This window comes from Frankliniella occidentalis, unplaced genomic scaffold, assembly GCF_000697945.3.
Source record: "Frankliniella occidentalis isolate FOCC.00 unplaced genomic scaffold, Focc_3.1 Scaffold41, whole genome shotgun sequence".
Lineage (NCBI taxonomy): Eukaryota > Metazoa > Arthropoda > Insecta > Thysanoptera > Thripidae > Frankliniella > Frankliniella occidentalis.
In genome coordinates, this window is record NW_026267171.1 from 1,964,935 (window position 1) to 1,984,418 (window position 19,484).

Genomic DNA, 19,484 nt, shown 5'->3' on the forward strand with positions numbered 1-19,484 from the left:
TTGTACAGATTGTGGGAAGGGCTACCTTCATGACAGTTCCTTGTGGAATCACCGAAGATATGAATGTGGAAAAGATCCACAGTTTCAGTGCCCTCATTGTGCTTATCAAACAAATCGTAAAGGCAGCCTAAAACGACATTTGGTGAAAGTGCATTTTCCAGGATCAGAAAGCTCTGTAGAAAACAGGCAGGTCCAATCAACTAGCGCAAGTAGTTGATTTGTTTAAAAACCAAGCGACTTTCAAAGAGTAGGACTCTTATTTTTAGCACAAGACGTCTTAATATTTAACTCAACATGTTTTGTTATGTAGCTCCGTTTTGTGGGTGTGAATATTTGTAGTAAAACTTTTGAATCCATAACCTGGGAGAAAACGTGAGATTTTTACTAGTTTCCACAGATAAAATCATTCTTTCTTAAAGGAAAAAAATGTTATTGTATTGGACCCAGAACTTCACCTAAAGCCGTCATTCTATTGTGTCTTTATCAAAGAAGTTACGGCTCCTGACTAGTAGTGTGTATGGTTAACAGATGGGCTTTGCTGCATCTGAAGTGTAAGTGTTAATTTTTTTGAATGACACATTTGTCTACTCTAAAACTGATTGTTTTCTCCTTTACAAAGCATATTTTTTTCATCAATATTTAATAAACATATTTTCTGTGATATGATGTGCTCATTATAGTTCTGATTAAAGCTAAGAATACTGTGCCGCACTCATTGCATTTTTCTCCTCCAAATACTAAATAATCGAATCTTAAGGACTTTATTAGTTCTTTCTTGTTATATTTATCTAATATACCATTTTTGTACCCATTCCAGAAAGGTTAAGTCTGTGGATGAAACATGGAAGTCAAGATTTTTCGATGGAAACTATCTCCTCCATGACTTCTTCTCATATATCATCAGACAATGAGTTTCTGCGTCTGCCCTCAAGATCTTCTGCGACAGGTCCACCTTTTCAGTGCACTTGTGGTAAATCCTATCAACAATACCCATCCCTCTGGCGGCACCGGCGCTATGAATGTGGAAAAGTGCCTCTCTTTCATTGTCCATTTTGTGACTACCGTAGCAAGCAGAAAGCATACATGAAGAAACATGTTGAAAGAAGGCATGTTTATGAGGAGAAATCCATTATGAAGACAAACTATAATAATCAGTCATCAATTTTGTGAAGGTACAAGAGCAAGTGGGATTTTATGTTCTTGTATTGTAGGGTTTTAATAGCATCTTAATAATAAATTTTTAACCATGTCCATGTTTTCCATTTACAAAATGTCCTATCTACAATCAAAACATCTAAACATAATAAAAATCTTTAGCAAATATGTCAGCAAATAACCTTAAGATGATTATGAAACCTCAAGAAGATCCAGCAAATTGATACAAATCTCTCTTCTAATCTTGTCTGTTTCTTGTTTCAGATCAATATGTGGAAAGGTGGTTATCATCTCACCAGGACTGTGGAGGAAGTGAATCCAAGTACCCAACCCAAGCACATCAATGTGATACATGCAGTCGTGTTTATTCTCATCATCAATCTCTCAGAAATCATCAAAAGTTTGAATGCGGCAAAACTCCCCAATTTGCTTGTCCTATCTGCCAGTATCGTTGCAAACGTAAAGGAAACTTAAAATCTCATATGCGTCATGTCCATGCAAAGACTTTGCCCTGTTAGGATATATTTATACCTTTTCAAATAACTTTATACCCAATAAGATCAGAGCTCTGTGAAGTGAGTGATGTTTATTTGTTTCTTAATCTGTTTTCATGAATTATTTTGTCTCAGAGGAATGTGTTTTTACAAGGTGTATTTTCATTTAATACCTCACAAAATAAATACTATCTACCTCATTAATTCTGCTGTCTTATCTTTCTATTTATCTATTGTATGTTGCTTGTTGCATGCTATGCTTGTCTCTGTGTATTAAATATTTAGTGCTTATTAGTGCAGTACTTGTGTTACTCAATTGTACTGCAAAGATCTGTGATTAGATAAAAATCCATTTACCAGATTCTGATTGTTTTTTTTTCTTTCCAGGCCTGTGCTGGAAGGGGATGATTCATGACACACTAGTACTTCCTGTACGAAGTTCACATTTCATGCATGGACCAATGCCACGCAGTGGAGGCATGGGGGCATTTACATGTAGTGATTGTGGAAGAGCATATCAACAGTATGCTTCTTTGTGGAGACACCGAAACTATGAATGTGGTAAACTTCCTCAGTTTCGCTGTCCATATTGTTCACACAGGTCGAAACGTAAGAGCAATCTCAACAAACATATTAAAATTATCCATAATGTTGACATGGGTCACGTAGAACCAGGAAATTCTGATTCCGGTGCAAAGTATGAAGATACACCATAGTCAAACAGTCTCAAAACTGTTAAGAGTTATTTTTTTTTTTAAAATTCTGTATCATTGTGAGTCATAACATGTTTCATATTACTGTCTAAATATGTTTCTATTATTTCTTGGCCATGCTTATAGAAATATGTGACACAAGTGTTCAGGACGTTTGCAGATCATAACAATGTTTCAATCTGTTATAAATAGGTACTTAAAGTAACGTGTGAGTTTTGTCTAGTTCTATATTTAAGAAATCTTCATGATTCTGTAATGTATTTGAAAAACATGTTTTTGTGATCAACTTCCAATTAAGTGAATCTCCTCTTGGAATTTGGGGATTTGATGCTGTTGCTAGTGTGAGGTTCATGTTAGACATTCAACGGAAATGCTATCATTCGTACAGTTTATTACAGAAGTATTCTCTGCATATGTCTTAACAAGCCAGTTGTACTACATGTTCAAGAGAAAGGAGAAATTTTTTGGAACAAATTTTAACTTTGCTCTAATTTATTTTGTACAGCGATAATTATGCAGGTGCCTCTATTATGAGTTTCTTCAACTTCAAAGCACACCTAAAAGGCCATTTGTATATGAGTTGTCGATGGTGGACATTTTCTTTGCTTTGTTCTAGATAAAATGTTGAGTAAATTTTCAGAATCATTTCATTGACAATCAAAAGTTTTTTGTTACTCAAGTTTTAATAGATGAGTATCTATGCATTGGTCAGATCATCTGCTGTAATTGTATTCTGATACTTGTGATATTTCTTCTATCCGCTACATACATTTATAAGGATAATTCTTAGAGTTTTTGATGCTAATTTGAATTTGGGTTTGACAAGAATACAGAATACATAATGTGAATGTGACATGTTAAGAAACAATCCTACCCATTGAAAAGTAAAGCTGTGGTGCCTTCTTTTTCTCTCCAATTTTAATGAATTAGGTTTTTGCCTTTCATAAATTAACATAAGCTGGGCAATTTTTTAAACATATTTTTTGTTTTGATTTATTATCTACCGATTACACACCTTTTTTATTTTCTCTGTGTGTGATATATTGAGTTTGGAAGTAATTCTGTAAATTAAAGGGGTATTATTTTGCACTTACGTCAAGTTGATGGTTTAAACACACTGACAAAGATTGCTGGTTACCTGAGAACTTGATTTTTGGGCCAAGTTTTCTTGGTTTTAGTTTTTAATTTTGTAGTCATTGTAGTGTTATCTTATTGTTATGTCATAGACCTTGGATTTTACCTCTTGACCATGCACCTCCATACTTATGGAGTATACTGGACTACAAGTAACAGTATCTTTTAATTCAGTAAAGGTATTTTAATTTAGATATGATTAGTTTGCATTGAGACTGTTATGGGCATGGAATCGATGTCAGCTACTTTGTAATGAAGTATTATATTATCATTCAGGCTTTGGCCAATCATTTTTTTATTTTATTTTTCTTTGATAAGTAATTGAACCAGAAAAAATAATTTAACATACTAAAGATTAATAGATCATCCTTTGACTTTGCTTGGTCGTTATCCTTGGTGAAACATAAATCAATTGTTGAGTTTCTTAGCTTGACATAGTCTCAATATTCTGCTTGCACTGTTTGCAGTTCTGGGTTCTTGTGTGCCATGTATGATTACCTATATGTGATTTCATGTATGATTTCATTCCCTAATCTGAAAAGTCTGGAGACAGGAAAGAAATCGGGAATGTACTTATTTATTGTGGGTGATAATATTTTCCTTGTAAATTGGGAGCAGTCCTGTTTTTTTTATGTTTTTGTTTTTGTTTTCCCAAGGAAAAATAATTTACAATGCTGTATTAATTTGGGGGTATAGTGAAAGTCATTTTTGTAAAACTATTGCTAAGGAAAAGTTTGTCGTCTTAAACCAGTATATCTTATACAGTTTGTTTCCAATATCCTCTATGCAAGCATGTTGTGTGTTGTTTTTTTGTTTTTCAGTGTGTCTCAGTGACAAAATATCTTGGTAAAACATCTATCTATCTACAGTTTGTCTTGTTGGTCCTTCAGGAGGGTTGTCAGATTTCAATTCAGTAGAAAAGGTTAAATGTGAACTTAAAAATATAGTTGTTGGAAGCAAGACAATATTAAGCATGTTACCTACTAGGTAACTTCAACTTTTTGTAAACATTTCCTTCAGATGGAGTCTCTAAGCTGCTCTCCTCTTACGCCAAAAAAAAAAAAAAAAAAAAAAAAAGGATATGATAATAAAAGAGTGGGACATTACTGTGTAGCTGCTTGCTGCTCTAGTCCTGATGTGATTCTTCCCCACAGCCATCTTGTGATTTGGATTCATAAATGTTTTTTGTTTTATGGGAACCTATGTTTATCCATCTAATAAATATTCTTAGAATGATTGTTTGATATCTGTCAAAATTAATAACGCCTAGTGCTGTGTAGAGTCTTTTTGTTGTTTCTTATCTCCATGTGCTCTGGCTCTGCACTGCCGATCCAGCTTGTTGAATAATTAATTAAGGGAATCATTCCAAGGTTTGCCTCAAAGGTTTTTCTACTTGGTTCTGTACTCATCATTTTAAATCTAATACATACATTTCTTTTTCTTTCCTCAGTGTTGTGGTCACCATCAATCCGTAACGTAGGTGCTGAAACGTTCTATGAAGACGGAATGTTTAATCATCAACAATCCATTCAACAGTGGCATGAGGATCTCCAGCCTATTTTCAACTCGCGTCCTTCTCACGATTCAACTAGCAGTCAGTTTCCTTGTCCAACATGCGGGAAAGTGTATCTACGCAGCAGATCGTTGTGGAGACACAGAAATTACGAATGTGGCAAGGAACCTCAATTTCAATGCCCATACTGCAACCATCAAACAAAACAAAAAGGCAGTCTTAAAATTCACATTTTGCGAATGCACTCTCTTAAGCAATCAACTAAAAGAGATCGAAACTTACCTTCTGAAACCGCTGTATCTGCTGCCTCTAAACTGGGTGGTAGCTTCTGATTGTAAAATACCTTCCTGACAATTCAAACTAACACAATTGTTCTAAGTAATATTCTCTGTGACTGTGAATTTGAGAGATTGAAATTTGTAAACATAGTCTAATATATCAGTCTATCATGACAAGTTCTGCAATGAAGAGTTTTCAATTTGCCTTCGCCATGTTGTTAAAAGAAAATTTCACTTTTTTTAAACAGACATTTAGTTTACAGTTAGCTATACTCTTTATGTATAATATCTTAACATAATTAGTAAGTAACTTTTAGCCCAGTGTCTGTATCTTCAACTGTCATCCTAAATTTGCCTCATCACATCCTTATTGTTTCACAGGTTCACTTGTTAAAAACGAGTTTCAAGACACACACATTAACATGTCCAGAGCAAGACCAAACAAGCCATCCTCTGCAAAATGTGGACAATTCTACTGCCCTGAATGTGGGAAAACATTTGGAGACTACCATCTGTTATGGAACCATCTGGATTTTCTCTGCAACAAGCTAAATGATTTCCAGTGTTCCTAAATGATATGGTGAATTGAAATAACTTCCCACTTCTTACATCCTATTTTTCTAGAAAATGTTTGTTTTACATGTAGTATACACTATTGAAATTCTGCATTTGGGTCCTATGTGGCTCCAACAAATCAATGAATATTTGGAAAAATTCTTTTCAGTTGTCATACAGTTAATTTCACCAGTTTTTAAACTGGTTCAATTCTTTTTATTGTTCTTTATCCCTCTGTTCTCTATTCATATTGTCCTCCAATTTAATCTACAAATATATGATTAACTTACATTGTCTTAATCTTTCCCCCCCAGGTCTGAATCTTGTGAACAGTGATGTTCTAGCTTGTTGCTCACCTTTAAATTCACAAGTGTCCAGCCTAATCAATGGAGAATATGGACATGGTGCAGGTCAATTTCAGTGTAGTGACTGTGGAAAACGTTACAGCTATCAATCTACCCTTCGGCGTCACGTGAAGCTTGAATGTGGAAAGACACCTCAGTTTTACTGTGATCATTGTTCTTATAAAACTAAACGTAAATGTGACCTTCTTAGGCATTATGGAACGCAGCACCAGGTAGTTGTTGTGGATATGAAGACCTGAAGGTGGTTCTTTCTCTGACAAGTCTCTTTACATACATTTTTTTAAATGTGACTTATGTGATTGTTTAGATTTGTGCTGTCATTTTCAGGGTGAAGTACCTGTTTTGTCGTGATATGCTTGTTATGTACAGGATATCTGTTTTGCCCCGTTTTAGCAAATGTGTATTCTACCCAGCATGCAATCACATGGAGGATACAGGCTAGTATACACACTCGCTCCAATGGGCAAAGAGAGCACCCTGTATTTTGAGCCATGTACTGTCCACTGTACCCACATTTTGTGCATCACAATAAAATAAAGTGTGGATGTGCAAAAACTATAGTTTCATTTTTTTTTTAATGTCAACGTCTATCAACTTCCTTTATACAGTGTTCAACTAAATTTTCAAATATGTTCCTTTCAGCGCTGCTTTTTTTTTCTTTCATTTTTGTATGAAGGTATGTGCTTTGGTTATGCTAATACAGTCACTATTTTCCAGATCTTGCCTTGGGGCTCTTTCCTCGCTGGTGGCTCCCTAACTTTCAACGACCTGATATTTCTGGCTCGAGGCGATCTGGCATTGGAGATGGAACTGCTGAGGGTCACAAGTGCTCTGGCTGTGGAAAGACTTACCTCTGGAGATCTACATTAACAAGACATCGTCAGTATGAGTGTGGTGGTAAAGAACCAATGCATCAGTGTCCTCATTGCTCATACCGGGCTCGACAGAGGGGCAACTTAGGAGTTCACATTCGCAAGTATCACTCTCCTTCAATTGTTGATAGTCATTCCCCCCCAGGAAGGAATTGAAAAAAAAAATACTCTTGTCTTAATAGGATTGCAGCTTCTTAATGAGAAAAATGATTACAACTATTGGTGTGACAGTAAATTGTTGTCTCCCATTTCTTAGTTGATGAGTGATCGATCATAAACTCAATAGTGCCAAAGGCTGTAAATCTTAAATTGCAACCTTTACAGTAATTTTTTAAAATTACCTGCTTATGACTTTAACTTCCTTAATTTATTCAGTAAAACATATTGTGTTCCTTTTCTTAACATATTGGCTGCAGAGTGACCACGATTTGGCACCCTCTATGTTGTTAAATCATTGGTTCAAGAAGAAGCCCTGCAGCCGATGTGTTAAGGTTCTACATATAATGCCATGCCAAAGATTAATTGAGCTTACATTCCAAATTTTATCTTGGAGTGCCATTTTAATTATATCCTAAAGTATTAGCTAGGAAAAAGCTAGGCGAATCATGTGGTTTCTTTTTTATCACATTTTGAAAATACAGTATGTATAGTCCATGAACTTATTTTAATTAAATGTGTATTATCATACGATGTGGCCCACCTAAGCTGTTTTTGTTCTTATTATTATTATATAGGGAGTATATTCTGCTACAGCTGAGCACAGGTTGGTGGTGGTGGTGAGGAGGGGAATGTCGCTCCTATTTCTCCTCTGACCTGTGCCCTGTTCAAGCAGTCAGTTACCTACCCAAGAAAGTAATTTGGTTTGCTACTGAGTGTTAATGTAACGATTTGACCTTGGGATTTCAAGGGCAATGAAGCTACATGCCATATTTTTTAAATGAATGTCCAACTCACCATTTTCAGAAACTCAGAGAAAGCTTCAAATAAACCATGAAATGTTGTCCTTGTTAAGTACAATAGGATAGATGAAAACTTCCCTGCTCTAGTGTGCCATTGTAAGTTATGTAAAGTTAGCTGTTTCTCATGGCTAATAAAGTATTATGTAGTTCCTTTATTTTAAGAATGGAGTATTACTTAAAGTTTTGAAAATTGTGGTACTTATTTTGCCATGCCTTGTGTGTCAGTTCGACAGTGTGTTTAGGATAATACGGTATGTTTATTTCTCTGCAAATGTTGTTTTACTGATTAACTTTCCTCAATGTAGAGGAAATATTTTTATTTCTACTCCATCATTGAATGATAGTACAAAATCTTTATATTTTTTATTAATAATGGAGTGATGTATACGTTTGCTACCTTGTACATTATTTTAGTTATAAAAGTTTTCATGCCATTTTGTATGTTTCTTTTGACTACAATAAATTCCTTCAAGTTTCAGGTTGAAGTAATTTATCTCGAATATATTGAACTTTTAGGTTTTTCGTAAAATACACAAAACTGTTCTTAATATTATGTTCACTGTGCATGTTTTTCTGAGGAGGTAAGCAGCATTTATTTCTCTCTTACATTTAATTTTTGATCACTAATTATTTCCTTAATGTCCTTTCCAGTGTTCGATGAAGAGAGGAACAAGAGTAATGGGACCTTATCAGGTTTTGATTGCCCTGACTGTGGTCGAACTTATCGTTGGCGAGACAACCTGCGTCGTCATCAAAGAGTAGAATGTGGAAAGGAAGCGTCTTTCTGGTGTTCCATTTGTCCTTTCCGAAGCAAACATAAGCACAGTCTCCTCCGCCATCTGCATAACCGTCACTTTACCACTGCTGCTGCTGCAGAGGAAGCAGCCAATATGGCTATTGCATCTGTTGATCCCCCCATTAATGTTGTCAATTCCCCTTTCCTCATGCAAAGTAGAAACTGATAAAACTCAAAAACATATTGACTTGAGTTCTAGTCAATAGAAGATGTGTTTTTGATTGCCTAGCTCAAACAACAGCCCTTTTGTTCCCTGCTGGATCTTGTTACTTTGTCTATGTCTGGATCTTTGTCAGAATAGATCTTTTCGGTGGAAGACTACTGCAGACAACTCTTTGGCTTTGATTTGATCTCTTTTAATTTACCCATCCAAAAAAATAAAAAAATAAAAAAAATAACAAAGAGCCTATTTAAAATGTACACTTTTCAAATGTATGAAGTCATGGTTTTAACTGTTCTGTCACACTGTCTTAATTGTCATATGTGATTGTGATTAATGTGATATTCTTCCAAATGATCAATCTTAGATGCTACTGGCAAAAAATATAAACTGTACCTTTGTTAAATTTTGATCAGTTCATAGATCATTGTCTCTGCGTACCAAATAAATAACAAAATTGAGTATTTCTTTTTATAGTGTGTTTTATAAGATTTTTGTTATCAACTTTGTGTGTATAGTAGTCTACTTTTTCCAGCAATGATACCATTTTCGTTGTGTACTGTAAATCATTATCTGTTTGAAAAATAATCACAGAGAAGTGTTCTCCTCTGAACTAACAAAATGAATCTAACCTAATTTTGTAGATGTGGTTACTTTGACTGCCAAACATTAATTTTGGGAATTTGTAAAGTCTATTTTGTATTATAAGTATGGATGACATAAATTCACAGGTCAGGGAAGATTGCAGGATTATATTTTCTCAGCTTTTGACAGTACCTGGCTGCTCCTTCTCCATATCATGTATCTATCTATTCTGCTGAAAGTCAATTCATAGACTTCACTTGCACACAAACCTCAAATCTATTTTATGATTGCAGCAGTTGTTGCAGTTTATGTTAATATACTGTTGCTTGCAACAATATTTATAGTTCTAACCTGGTTTCAATTACTTAACAGGTTTTAAGTTTATGGTTTTGTTTCATTTTCCTTCTCTAAAAGTTAATATCTTTTTAAACCTCACAATTTATTTTGCATTGTGGCCTGCGCATAACAATTTGTTTGCATGCCTACCTTTGTATTGTAATGTCTTGCTCTGTCTTGATGCTAACTCTTTTTTTCTTGTTGCAGGAACTCCAGATATTTCCAAGATGGATGAGGAAACTCGAAAAATGTGGGTTGATTCTCAGGGTGAGATTGTTATGAATGATTTTGAACCGAAAAGACGTTTTCATAACCATGGTGTCTACCCATGTGACCGCTGTGGTCGTACTTATGTACGCAAAGACTCATTATCACGTCATCTTCAATGGGAGTGTGGTAAAGAACCTCAGTTTCAGTGCCCCTTCTGTCCTCAAAAATGTAAAAGAAAGTCACATCAACTGAGGCATATACAACGGCAGCATCAAGATAAAATGCATCTGTTAACGGACAGAGACAATGATCTTGAGGATCTCATTAAGTAACCATTAAATGACTTGTCAGAAATGTTGTCTAGTATGTGACTTTCAAATTTGGCGGTATCAATTATTTCAGTGATAAATCATTGATCAAATACTTTTGATGATTCCTCCTGAGTGAAATAGGGTAATTAACAATCCTATTATTATTTTGCCCTGCATATAACATTATATTTTTACCAATGTCTTTCCTTAAATTAAATGAAGATTGTTATTTTGTAGATGGAGTCTGTGAAGATTGTTACTATCAGTGTTTATTTTATAATCCCTGTTATAACTAGAATGTCTCTTCATTGAAATTTAAATTGTTTTACCCTTTTGCTCATGTTTTGTCTCCTTTGGGTTTTTGAAATGAAAGGTGTTGACCACTGAATGCAAATCTATACCTTCTTACAATTGTTTCAATGTTTGGTTTGCCTCATAGTTTTTATCTTGTTCTGTGTTTTATATTATATTCCAAAAAGTAATATTTTTTTACCTCTAGTTAAGTTTTAATCATATGTGGTGGGTCCCAATTACGTTCTATTAAAACACTTATCTTTCTGTTGTCAGTGCGAAAGAGTTAACACTAAGCCAGACTTATCTTTGGTCCTTATGATAATATTTTCTTTATCTTCTTCTTGTTTTGTTAAGTGGCATTTGGATGTAAAGTGTTGTTAACCAAAATTTTGGTGCCATTATCAAGGTAAAGAAGGGAAAACCATTAATTCTTTGGGATCAAATATGATTTATATTTAAAATTGAAGATCCTGTTTGTAATGCTCCCTTGCGAGCAGTTGATAAGATTCTATTAATGTTGATTATTTACAAAGATTTCTCAAAATATCTCTTGCTATGAGTAGTTCTTTTTTCTTTCAGATCTAACTTTCAGTTTAAAAAAAGTAACCAATTTTCATCTAATAAGTAATAATGTTTGTTTATCCTTTCTGATTGTCATACATGTCAGTTACAAATGTTGGTGAATGTCTTACTCTCATCTGTTACATGTTATTTTCAGTCTATATTGTTGTGTGAACATACAGTGCATTTCATAACTATAATTACTAAACCATTCTGGAATGTCATAAGGTTATCTATCATTAAAAAGTACAACTACAAAAAAAATTGTGCTATGCCATATTGGTTAATATTACTTCTATTTCAGGTGTATTACAAATTATTCTTCGAGATTAACTAAACCTACAGGAACATTGTAACATACATTTTGCTCTGTACATTTCATGCCAAGCTTTTGAGGTACTGGTTCTGCATAATGGTGTTGGTTTTTGTCTTTTTCTAGAGTGAACTTTCATGCATGATGTAAGGTTGAACAAGGGTACAATTCTTTCTGTCCCTTGAAAATCTGATGTTTGTACATTGCATGATATATGACATGGAATAAACATCTCATTCTGTAGATCGTATCCTAGTGACCTCACGCTATTACGATTTACTAACTCCCTTTATCTTTTTCAGGAGACAGCAGCAGAGACAGCAGCCCCAAACGTACTAGCTGGGGAGGAGTTGGACTTAATTGGGAAAAATGGGCATTACAACATCCCTTAATGCCAGTGATGTTGGCTCGGAGTGGTTCACCGTTGGATCTGGGCTCTGGGAGCTCTCTCCACTTTCCAGGAAGTGTAGCCAATGGGTCTGCATATGGTGGCAACAACTCTGCTGAAAATTCATTTGCAAGTGGGGGATTGGATGACAGCTTTGGACGGTCTGGAGAGAAAGTTGAAGAATGCTCACGGTGTGGTAGACGCTACAAGTTGAAGAGTTCTCTGCGCAATCACATCAAGTGGGAATGTGGAAAGGAGCCTCAATTTCAGTGTCCTTTTTGTTCCTATAGGGCCAAACAAAAGATGCATGTGGTGCGCCATGTAGAAAGAATGCATAAAGAGAAAATTGGTGCTTTAGGTACACCAACTGATTAATCATTGTCTAGTGTTGTATTTGAAATGATTTTCTTGAGGTAATATTATGTTTGATAAGATGATAAACATGAATGCAAGTTATTTTTGTCACAGGTTGTCTGATGTTATTAGTATTGTACAGCTGGCAGGAGTAAAATATTGGCTGTTCCTATCCTGTCTCAATACGGAGCATGATTGATCTAGATTAGAGGAAAATAACGATTGATGACATGCTTGTTAGATGGGCTGTTTCACAAAAAAGTTTCCCTTTTTTGTCTCTAAATGTTAAAAATATGTAAATGTTTGGATAAAAGAAGCAACACTTTAGAAAGCCTTAGGAAAGTTTGTTGTGATTAAACTGGTGATAAGAGTTTGTTAGTGCAAGCTGCAAGCTTTGCCCTCTGCTCTACCTTTGTTTATCTCTTGCTTGATAATGAGATGAAGGACTGATCAGTTTTACTTTATCCCGAAGACAATCAATATCCTTTAGTTTGCCAAAGTAGACGCAACCCAATTCCTTACAATGCATTCCTTTCTTTTCAAAGTCCATCATAGCTTTTAGAAAAGTTCCTATGATTAGTATTCAGGCTGAAAAGTTAATTACAATGTGCCTTATATTTTATAATTTTTATTATTTGCAGAAACAGTGAGTTGTGAACATGCATAGCATAATACTTCATATATCTCAAATTTACATATTATTTCTCACAAAATTGTTGTTCTTTATAGACATTTTTTTCTTGCAATGTTTGTAAAATGATGATTGATCTCAAAAACTTACATCAATGACAGATATATCTCTTCTTCTGGACAAATATGGGCTTTGTTATTTTTTTGGTCAATTTTTTACAGTGCTTACTTGTCTTATGGCATAGTGTGTAGGTATTTTATGTGAGTAATAAGCAAGGCAACTGAGGCAAAAATATGACAAATTCCAAAATTTCACAGAATAGTATGAGACACCTTTGCTGCCACAATTCACTTTGGCCTACTCTGGCCTTTAATTTGAAAATTATTTTTTGTAAGAACCATCACTCCAATTTACCCACTTACAAACCACAATTGTACTGTATGTGAAAGTTTTTAGAACTTGGTAACAAATTGCAGGAGTAGGTAGCACAAGTAAGTGCAAGTGATAAACCTTTTTATTTATTTTGTTCTGTTGTATCATCATCTTCCTTCATCATCTGATTATGAAGGGTTTTAATGATTTCTAGATATAATGCTCATTTTATTTTATGATGCTTCACTTACTAACTTTTAGATTAAATTTTATGTAAAAAGCGCTGTGAACATTTGCTTTTATGTCTGTTCTGTATTGTAATCTGGTGTGAGTCTGCCATATTTGTAAGAAGGGTTTGGTGAGATTAGGTTTTGTAATTGTAAGTTAGATTATTTTTTTGTTGTTGCCTTTGGGATGGCTTCTGTGTTAATAGTACTGTATTTTCTTGAGATTGGTTTATTATTTATTATTCTGACATATCATATTACTTACAAATTTTATTTGTTTTCAGTATTGAATGGCTAGATATAGCTTCCACTTTGACAGTACACTTCTGAATTTGCCAGCCTGACTGTTATGACAAGAATCTTATTCTATTTGACGTGGGGCCTGGTATTGATTGAAGTGAGTTTTTCATAATGACGTTCATTGTTATTTTAAAGTCTGCTATGTCTTCTTTATAGGACTTGAATATAATACAAATTTTGGAAATATTTCACTGTTTCCAAAGAAGGTGTATGTGAATAACTGTTGCCTTCTGAGTTCCTGTAGCATTTTCTATGAAAGTCTTTTTCACTTTTGAGTTGTGCTTGATGATAAATCAATGAGATTGTTTGCAATGCCTATTTCCTTTGCCTAACATGTGCTCATTGTTCCGTTAACTTTATTTGAAGAGACAAGTGGCTGTGATCAGGAAAGCTCCTTGTAAATGATAATCATGATGTCTGCAACATGAGAAGTAAGTTGTTATGATACATGTGTATCTGTATAAGTGGTATGTGTGTGCCCATACATCTCTACATGTTTGTTCAAACTCAATGTTAGCCTCTATGTATTATCTGCCCTTTGTGCAAGTCGTAATTTATATGCTATGAAGTATTGTTTTTACTATTGCTACATTGTTAGTAGTGATGAACCTCATCATTTTTCACACTCCTCCAAGTGTGTTCTGTCTGATTCTTAAATGGAGAGGTTTTAATTGCATCCTCTTACACACTAACTTATACAGTGTTGTACTGTACTAAACTTTTAGAATAATGTTTAATTTGTGCTATTTTACTTAAGTATTGTACAATACAAGAATAAGTAGTGTGTTGGGGAATGGAAAATGTATTACTACTAGAAGTTGTGTTTTATAAATTTTAAATTCTTGTCCTTAGTTGATTTTGGTGAAATTATATTCTATTATTCTAGATGCATCATAAGGCAAATAATTGCTTATGGTTTTGGGATCAGAATTGTACCATCAAAAATAATCTGTGGTGTAGGTGATTTTTAAAGTGCTGTTAAATGGACTCGGACTTATGAACGTTTGGGTAAAGATCTACAAATGTTTAACTATTTATCAGGGAGATTCCCTTGTTCTAAACTGGAAACTTTGTATTTAGAAATAATGAAATAAAGGGCATTTTTCTCTGCCTTTGTAATTTTTCAGCTTGATTTGTTGGTGTCCTTTCAGTTTAATCAGTTATTAATCCCATAAGCATATCTGATATTTCTTCGGTATTTTAACAGGAAGTCTTGAGAGGGCGTCTGGAAGAGGTGACATGTAATTCAATGTATGTGACCAATATTTAGGTTAATTTCCATTTACGTTGCAGGCGTTGCTGATTACATACATTTACCAGGATGGACTGTAGAAAAACCATGGGTTTGTGCTCAGTGCTCCCGAGCATACAAGTGGCATCGATCTTTAGCCAGCCATCAAAGAACTGAGTGTGGGAGGGAGCCTCAAATCAGCTGTGGATTGTGTGGCTATTCAACCAAAGTCAAATCAAATCTAAATAGACATATGAGGAAATATCACCAATTTTAAAAAGTACTTACTTTCAATAACGTTTCCAGTTTTCTCCTGTAAAGTTTTGAGAGAATGGAAGATTTAGGATGTTGTAAACTTGTGGCCAGGATATGATACGCCTCAGTAGTTTATTTAAAATTGTCATTTAATATTCTTTATCTTCCAGTGCTTGTGTAATCAGAATATTTTCCCGTTCAGTTTCTAAATATCTTTTTTTTTCTTTTCCATCCATGCAGCCTTATTTCATCCCCGGTCCGGTTTGGATGGTCGTGGACTGGATGCTGTCACATGTCCAACACCAGGCTGTAACCGCAAATACTACTGGAAAAATTCTCTTGCGCGTCATCTTCGGGAGGAATGCGGTCTGGAACCAAGATTCCAATGCCCCCAGTGCCCATACCGAACAAAACAGAAAGCCCCTATGTTACGCCATATAAGGATAAAACACAAAGATCCTTTTTCTGAACCTTGTTTCGTCGCTCAATAATGAAACAAACAGGGCAATTCTTCTTATTGTTAATTAATCTGTCTGTATGGCTTGAAGTTCTGTTCTGTTACAAATTCTGTATTGCTATGAAATAAATATTTTCCAAACATGTTGTTTTTTTTGTTTTTAAAATGGTGAATTCTTCTGTTTTTAAATTATTGATTAATTATTATCTGACAGATTGTTTTTGTTGCAGAGTCCAAAGTCTCTTCCATTCAAATTCCCAAGCCACCCAGTATTTCTGTGAAATCTGCTTCTGCTCTCCTGAGTGTCAGTTCAACTCCTCTAAGTGTTAAAAGCTATGTAGGTCAAGTGGCAACAACTGTGGAAATATCTGGACTTCAGGTCATGGCGTATGATGTTGGAAGTGTAACACAAACCTATATCTGCCCCTCTCCTGGGTGTGGGAGGACATATCGTTGGCAATATACCCTTCTTCGGCACTATCGTGAAGAGTGCGGACGCGAGCCTCGCTTCCAGTGCCGACTTTGTGACCACAGATCAAAGCAAAAGTCTACTTTAGTAAGACACATGTGGAGTGCTCATAGATTATTGGATAATAACTCTTAGGGAAGTGACGGCAGACAGAGCACCAGTTTTGGAGCGTGTATGTTCTTTGTGCATGGACTGAACAAACGATGGAAAGAGATGTGGTCACAACCAAAGTTACGTATCTCAGCTTTGCCTGCCGTCTTCCTCGTTGAAATAGAATCTGGTCCCATTTAATTTGAAGATTTGTCATTGATCGGCCTTTAAAAATTACACTGTTTTTCAAAATTTGAAGCAATAATGTATAAAAATTTTCAACCATGTGCCTTGATATTTTAAAATGTTTATCAATCATCCCAACATTTTTATCATAATTTATTGATTGGTACTTATGTAGTAATGCAGTTAACTCCTTGAACAAGTACTTTATTAGACAAGCTATAACATAAAAGTTTTGCTTGATACTGTTCACTTAAATCTAATCTACTTCTAATGAATATCTAGAATCCAAGACCTACGCAAGAATTATGTTTTAGAGCCTGAAAAAGGAAATTTCCACGGTGTCAAGTACATTATTTTGTACACTGGTGGTTTGTTTTTAATATTTTCTTCAAGGATCAAAAGTATAGCTTCTAATCCAACTCAAAATGTCTCAACGATATAGAAAAGGAACTAAACAATCTTATCTTCTTACTCAATGCTCAACTCTAGACATACTGCAAACAAAACCATGATTATGAGTTTTTTTGCCGCATGTGTGGGAGAGGGTGTAAATGAGATAACCCTTCAAAGGCACGTGAGAAGGGAATGCAGTCAACTTCTTAAGTTTCAGTGGTTTCTGTATGTATGTATTTTTTACAGACAAACATGGTTTAAATTCACATTTGTTGTAACCCCCGTTCCTGAAGATATTATATTTCATTCACCGTTAAATTTTGTAATACATTAAGGGTAGCAAATTTATTTTTAAAACTTTGTGACACCCCTGGCACCTAAGACACTTAATTCCTATTTTAATGAAATGTATTTTCAGAGTTTGGAACATTTTCTTGTGTATTACATGATTAACTTTGTTGTAAAAATTATGGGTTGACATTTACTTCTACATTTTACCCAAGCAGGTGGAGTTTGGATAAAGATTCTAATTTTTTTTATCCCTTTTTGCAGAGCGTAGGAGATCAACAAGAAGTTATGAGCAGAAGCAACACTTAGATGTGGACTTTTTGCTCATATCAAGTAAAACTCATTCTGGTGTATTTCCTTGCTCACAATGTGGAAAATCATACCGAGTAAAACATTCACTGACTCGTCACTTGAGGTATGAGTGTGGTCAGCAGCCAAAACACTTATGTACTATGTGTGGACGAAAATTTAAACATAATTACGATTTGCAAACCCACATGAAGAAGTCATGTAAAGAATTTTCCTCACTAGTTCAATAATAGTCGACGTTCACTTACATACAGTTTATTTTGACCTGATAAAAATTTAGTGTTTCTTTTCCTTTGAAGTTGTATGCTTATATTTATTTACCCTAGAACATCCTGTTATAATTATTTAATCTATATTAGCCTTGACTGATATGTTTTTGTTTTCTTTGCGATAACAGCAGTTATCTAGGGTATCAAAATGTTCCATTTGGCTTAGAAATTAGAAAATTGTTTTACTGCTAGGTGTGTTGTCCTGCCTTTCTCTTCATTTTGCCCTTCTGTTGACTGAGATTTCTCAGGTTCAAATGTAAAAATTGTTTTGTTCTTTTTTAATGTTTGAACTGTATATCATGTTTCAGTTTTGTTTCAGATAAACCAAAACCGCAGAAAAAAACCCAACAATTTTAGTTGTCAAAATGTCATTTCAAACGAAATTTGTGCCTTAGCTGTATTTGATGCCAATTGTTGAAAAGAGTGGAAGTTTTATGATGTTTCATGAATTGATATATTACTACCAAACCACAAAAGGCCAAAAATGTTACATTGTGTGCCTCTAAATGTTTTTCCTCTGAAATCATTGTTCTCATTATAGTAGGCCTACATTTGGACTGGATTTCCAATTAAACCTATGAAAAATGCACAGTTGTTTCATCATTTTGTCTCACAAGTGGAAAAAATTATCCAGCCATCCCCTTTTACATATACTAGATAATGACTATTCTTTCTATGGTTTCAGTTGTTGCAGCTGCAAAGGATGCAACTGCTCTTGCTAATGTGCTTCAGAAGATGACAACCAAAAACCAACTTATGCAGCAGTTGTGTCGCAGTGTTCCTCTTGATCCTATGGAACTGTCTCTGACTGATTTGGGTCTCATCAATCCTGATGAACTTCCTTTAGACTTACCTTGCCTACCACTGAAATCAATGGCTCATGTTGATGCTTTTGAAAACCTGTTATTGAATATAGCCTACTTCAAACAAATTGTAAGTAATCCATTGTCACAAATTAGTTTTTTTTTTTTTTTTTTTTTTTTTTTTAAAGAGAGAATACAGTGTGGTCCGCACACATCTTCCTTCATTTTGCTTGTACTGTACGGCGTGCGGGCGGGGATCCTACAGTGGCGCCTCATGGCCCCGTGCGAGTTTGCAACCCGTCCGCACACCTGCATCCGGTACAGCATAAGCAAAATATAGAAAGGGGTGTGTGGACCAACCTGTATGTTCTATTCATGTGTGGCAACTGTAAAATAATTGTCTTTCTTAGGTTTTATTTCTTGGTGCTCTTGGAGGTACTGACACGTTTGATACAACTCGCCGTGTCATGTCCAAACTGATGACTAATCGATTAGCAGTTTCATTTAACTGGGCGGGACGTCCACCAAAGAGAGCCTTTAGGCAGATGCTCTGCAAAAACTTAGTCATAAGTAAGCATTCCCAGATTCTGACAACATTTTCCTTCCTATTTATTGTTATTTTTTATTATCATTAAAAAAACCGAAATTTCCCTTTTCAGATGCTGTTCGTCAAAATCCAATGTTGCCTCAACCTGTATTAGAGTGCGAAATTGAGCAGCATATTAAGAAATGGCTCCGGTATGCATCAGGCAGGAACCAAGATATATAAATTCATAAGAGGTGACATCTCAAGTTTCCAAATTTACATATATTTTTCTTAAACTTTTTGAAAAATGGGCAACAAGCTATTTTATAATT

At 34.9% G+C, this 19,484-nt stretch overlaps 3 protein-coding genes and 3 long non-coding RNA genes across 6 annotated transcripts; all 6 read left to right on the plus strand.

The window, feature by feature from the left end:
- Positions 1–213: 213 nt before the first annotated feature.
- Positions 214–1,529, plus strand: LOC127749261 (uncharacterized). The gene is made up of 3 exons (XR_008011039.1): positions 214–551; positions 818–1,172; positions 1,420–1,529. It is a non-coding gene; the product is annotated as an uncharacterized LOC127749261 (long non-coding RNA).
- Positions 1,530–2,372: 843 nt separating this feature from the next.
- On the plus strand, positions 2,373–6,150 carry LOC127749260 (uncharacterized). The gene is made up of 3 exons (XR_008011038.1): positions 2,373–4,866; positions 4,947–5,589; positions 5,669–6,150. It is a non-coding gene; the product is annotated as an uncharacterized LOC127749260 (long non-coding RNA).
- A 2-nt stretch (positions 6,151–6,152) lies between these two features.
- Positions 6,153–6,762, plus strand: LOC127749240 (oocyte zinc finger protein XlCOF6.1-like; the record flags this gene model as incomplete). Its single annotated transcript, XM_052266597.1, has 1 exon — positions 6,153–6,762. A coding segment is annotated over one exon (294 nt), but the record flags the coding sequence as incomplete, so codon positions are not given.
- LOC127749241 (zinc finger protein with KRAB and SCAN domains 4-like) lies at positions 6,632–11,555 on the plus strand. Its single transcript, XM_052266598.1, has 4 exons — positions 6,632–6,644; positions 6,925–7,104; positions 7,211–7,309; positions 10,123–11,555. Exons 1-4 carry the CDS (start codon positions 6,632–6,634, stop codon positions 10,455–10,457), a joined length of 627 nt encoding a protein of 208 aa, XP_052122558.1. The 3' UTR covers positions 10,458–11,555.
- A 3,614-nt stretch (positions 11,556–15,169) lies between these two features.
- On the plus strand, positions 15,170–15,962 carry LOC127749263 (uncharacterized). The gene is made up of 2 exons (XR_008011041.1): positions 15,170–15,387; positions 15,603–15,962. It is a non-coding gene; the product is annotated as an uncharacterized LOC127749263 (long non-coding RNA).
- A 1,551-nt stretch (positions 15,963–17,513) lies between these two features.
- Positions 17,514–19,478, plus strand: LOC127749254 (uncharacterized). The gene is made up of 4 exons (XM_052266686.1): positions 17,514–17,660; positions 18,509–18,756; positions 19,037–19,196; positions 19,286–19,478. The coding sequence occupies exons 2-4, from the start codon at positions 18,559–18,561 to the stop codon at positions 19,393–19,395; spliced, it is 468 nt and encodes a 155-aa protein (XP_052122646.1). The 5' UTR covers positions 17,514–17,660; positions 18,509–18,558; the 3' UTR covers positions 19,396–19,478.
- The last annotated feature ends 6 nt before the right edge of the window (positions 19,479–19,484 follow it).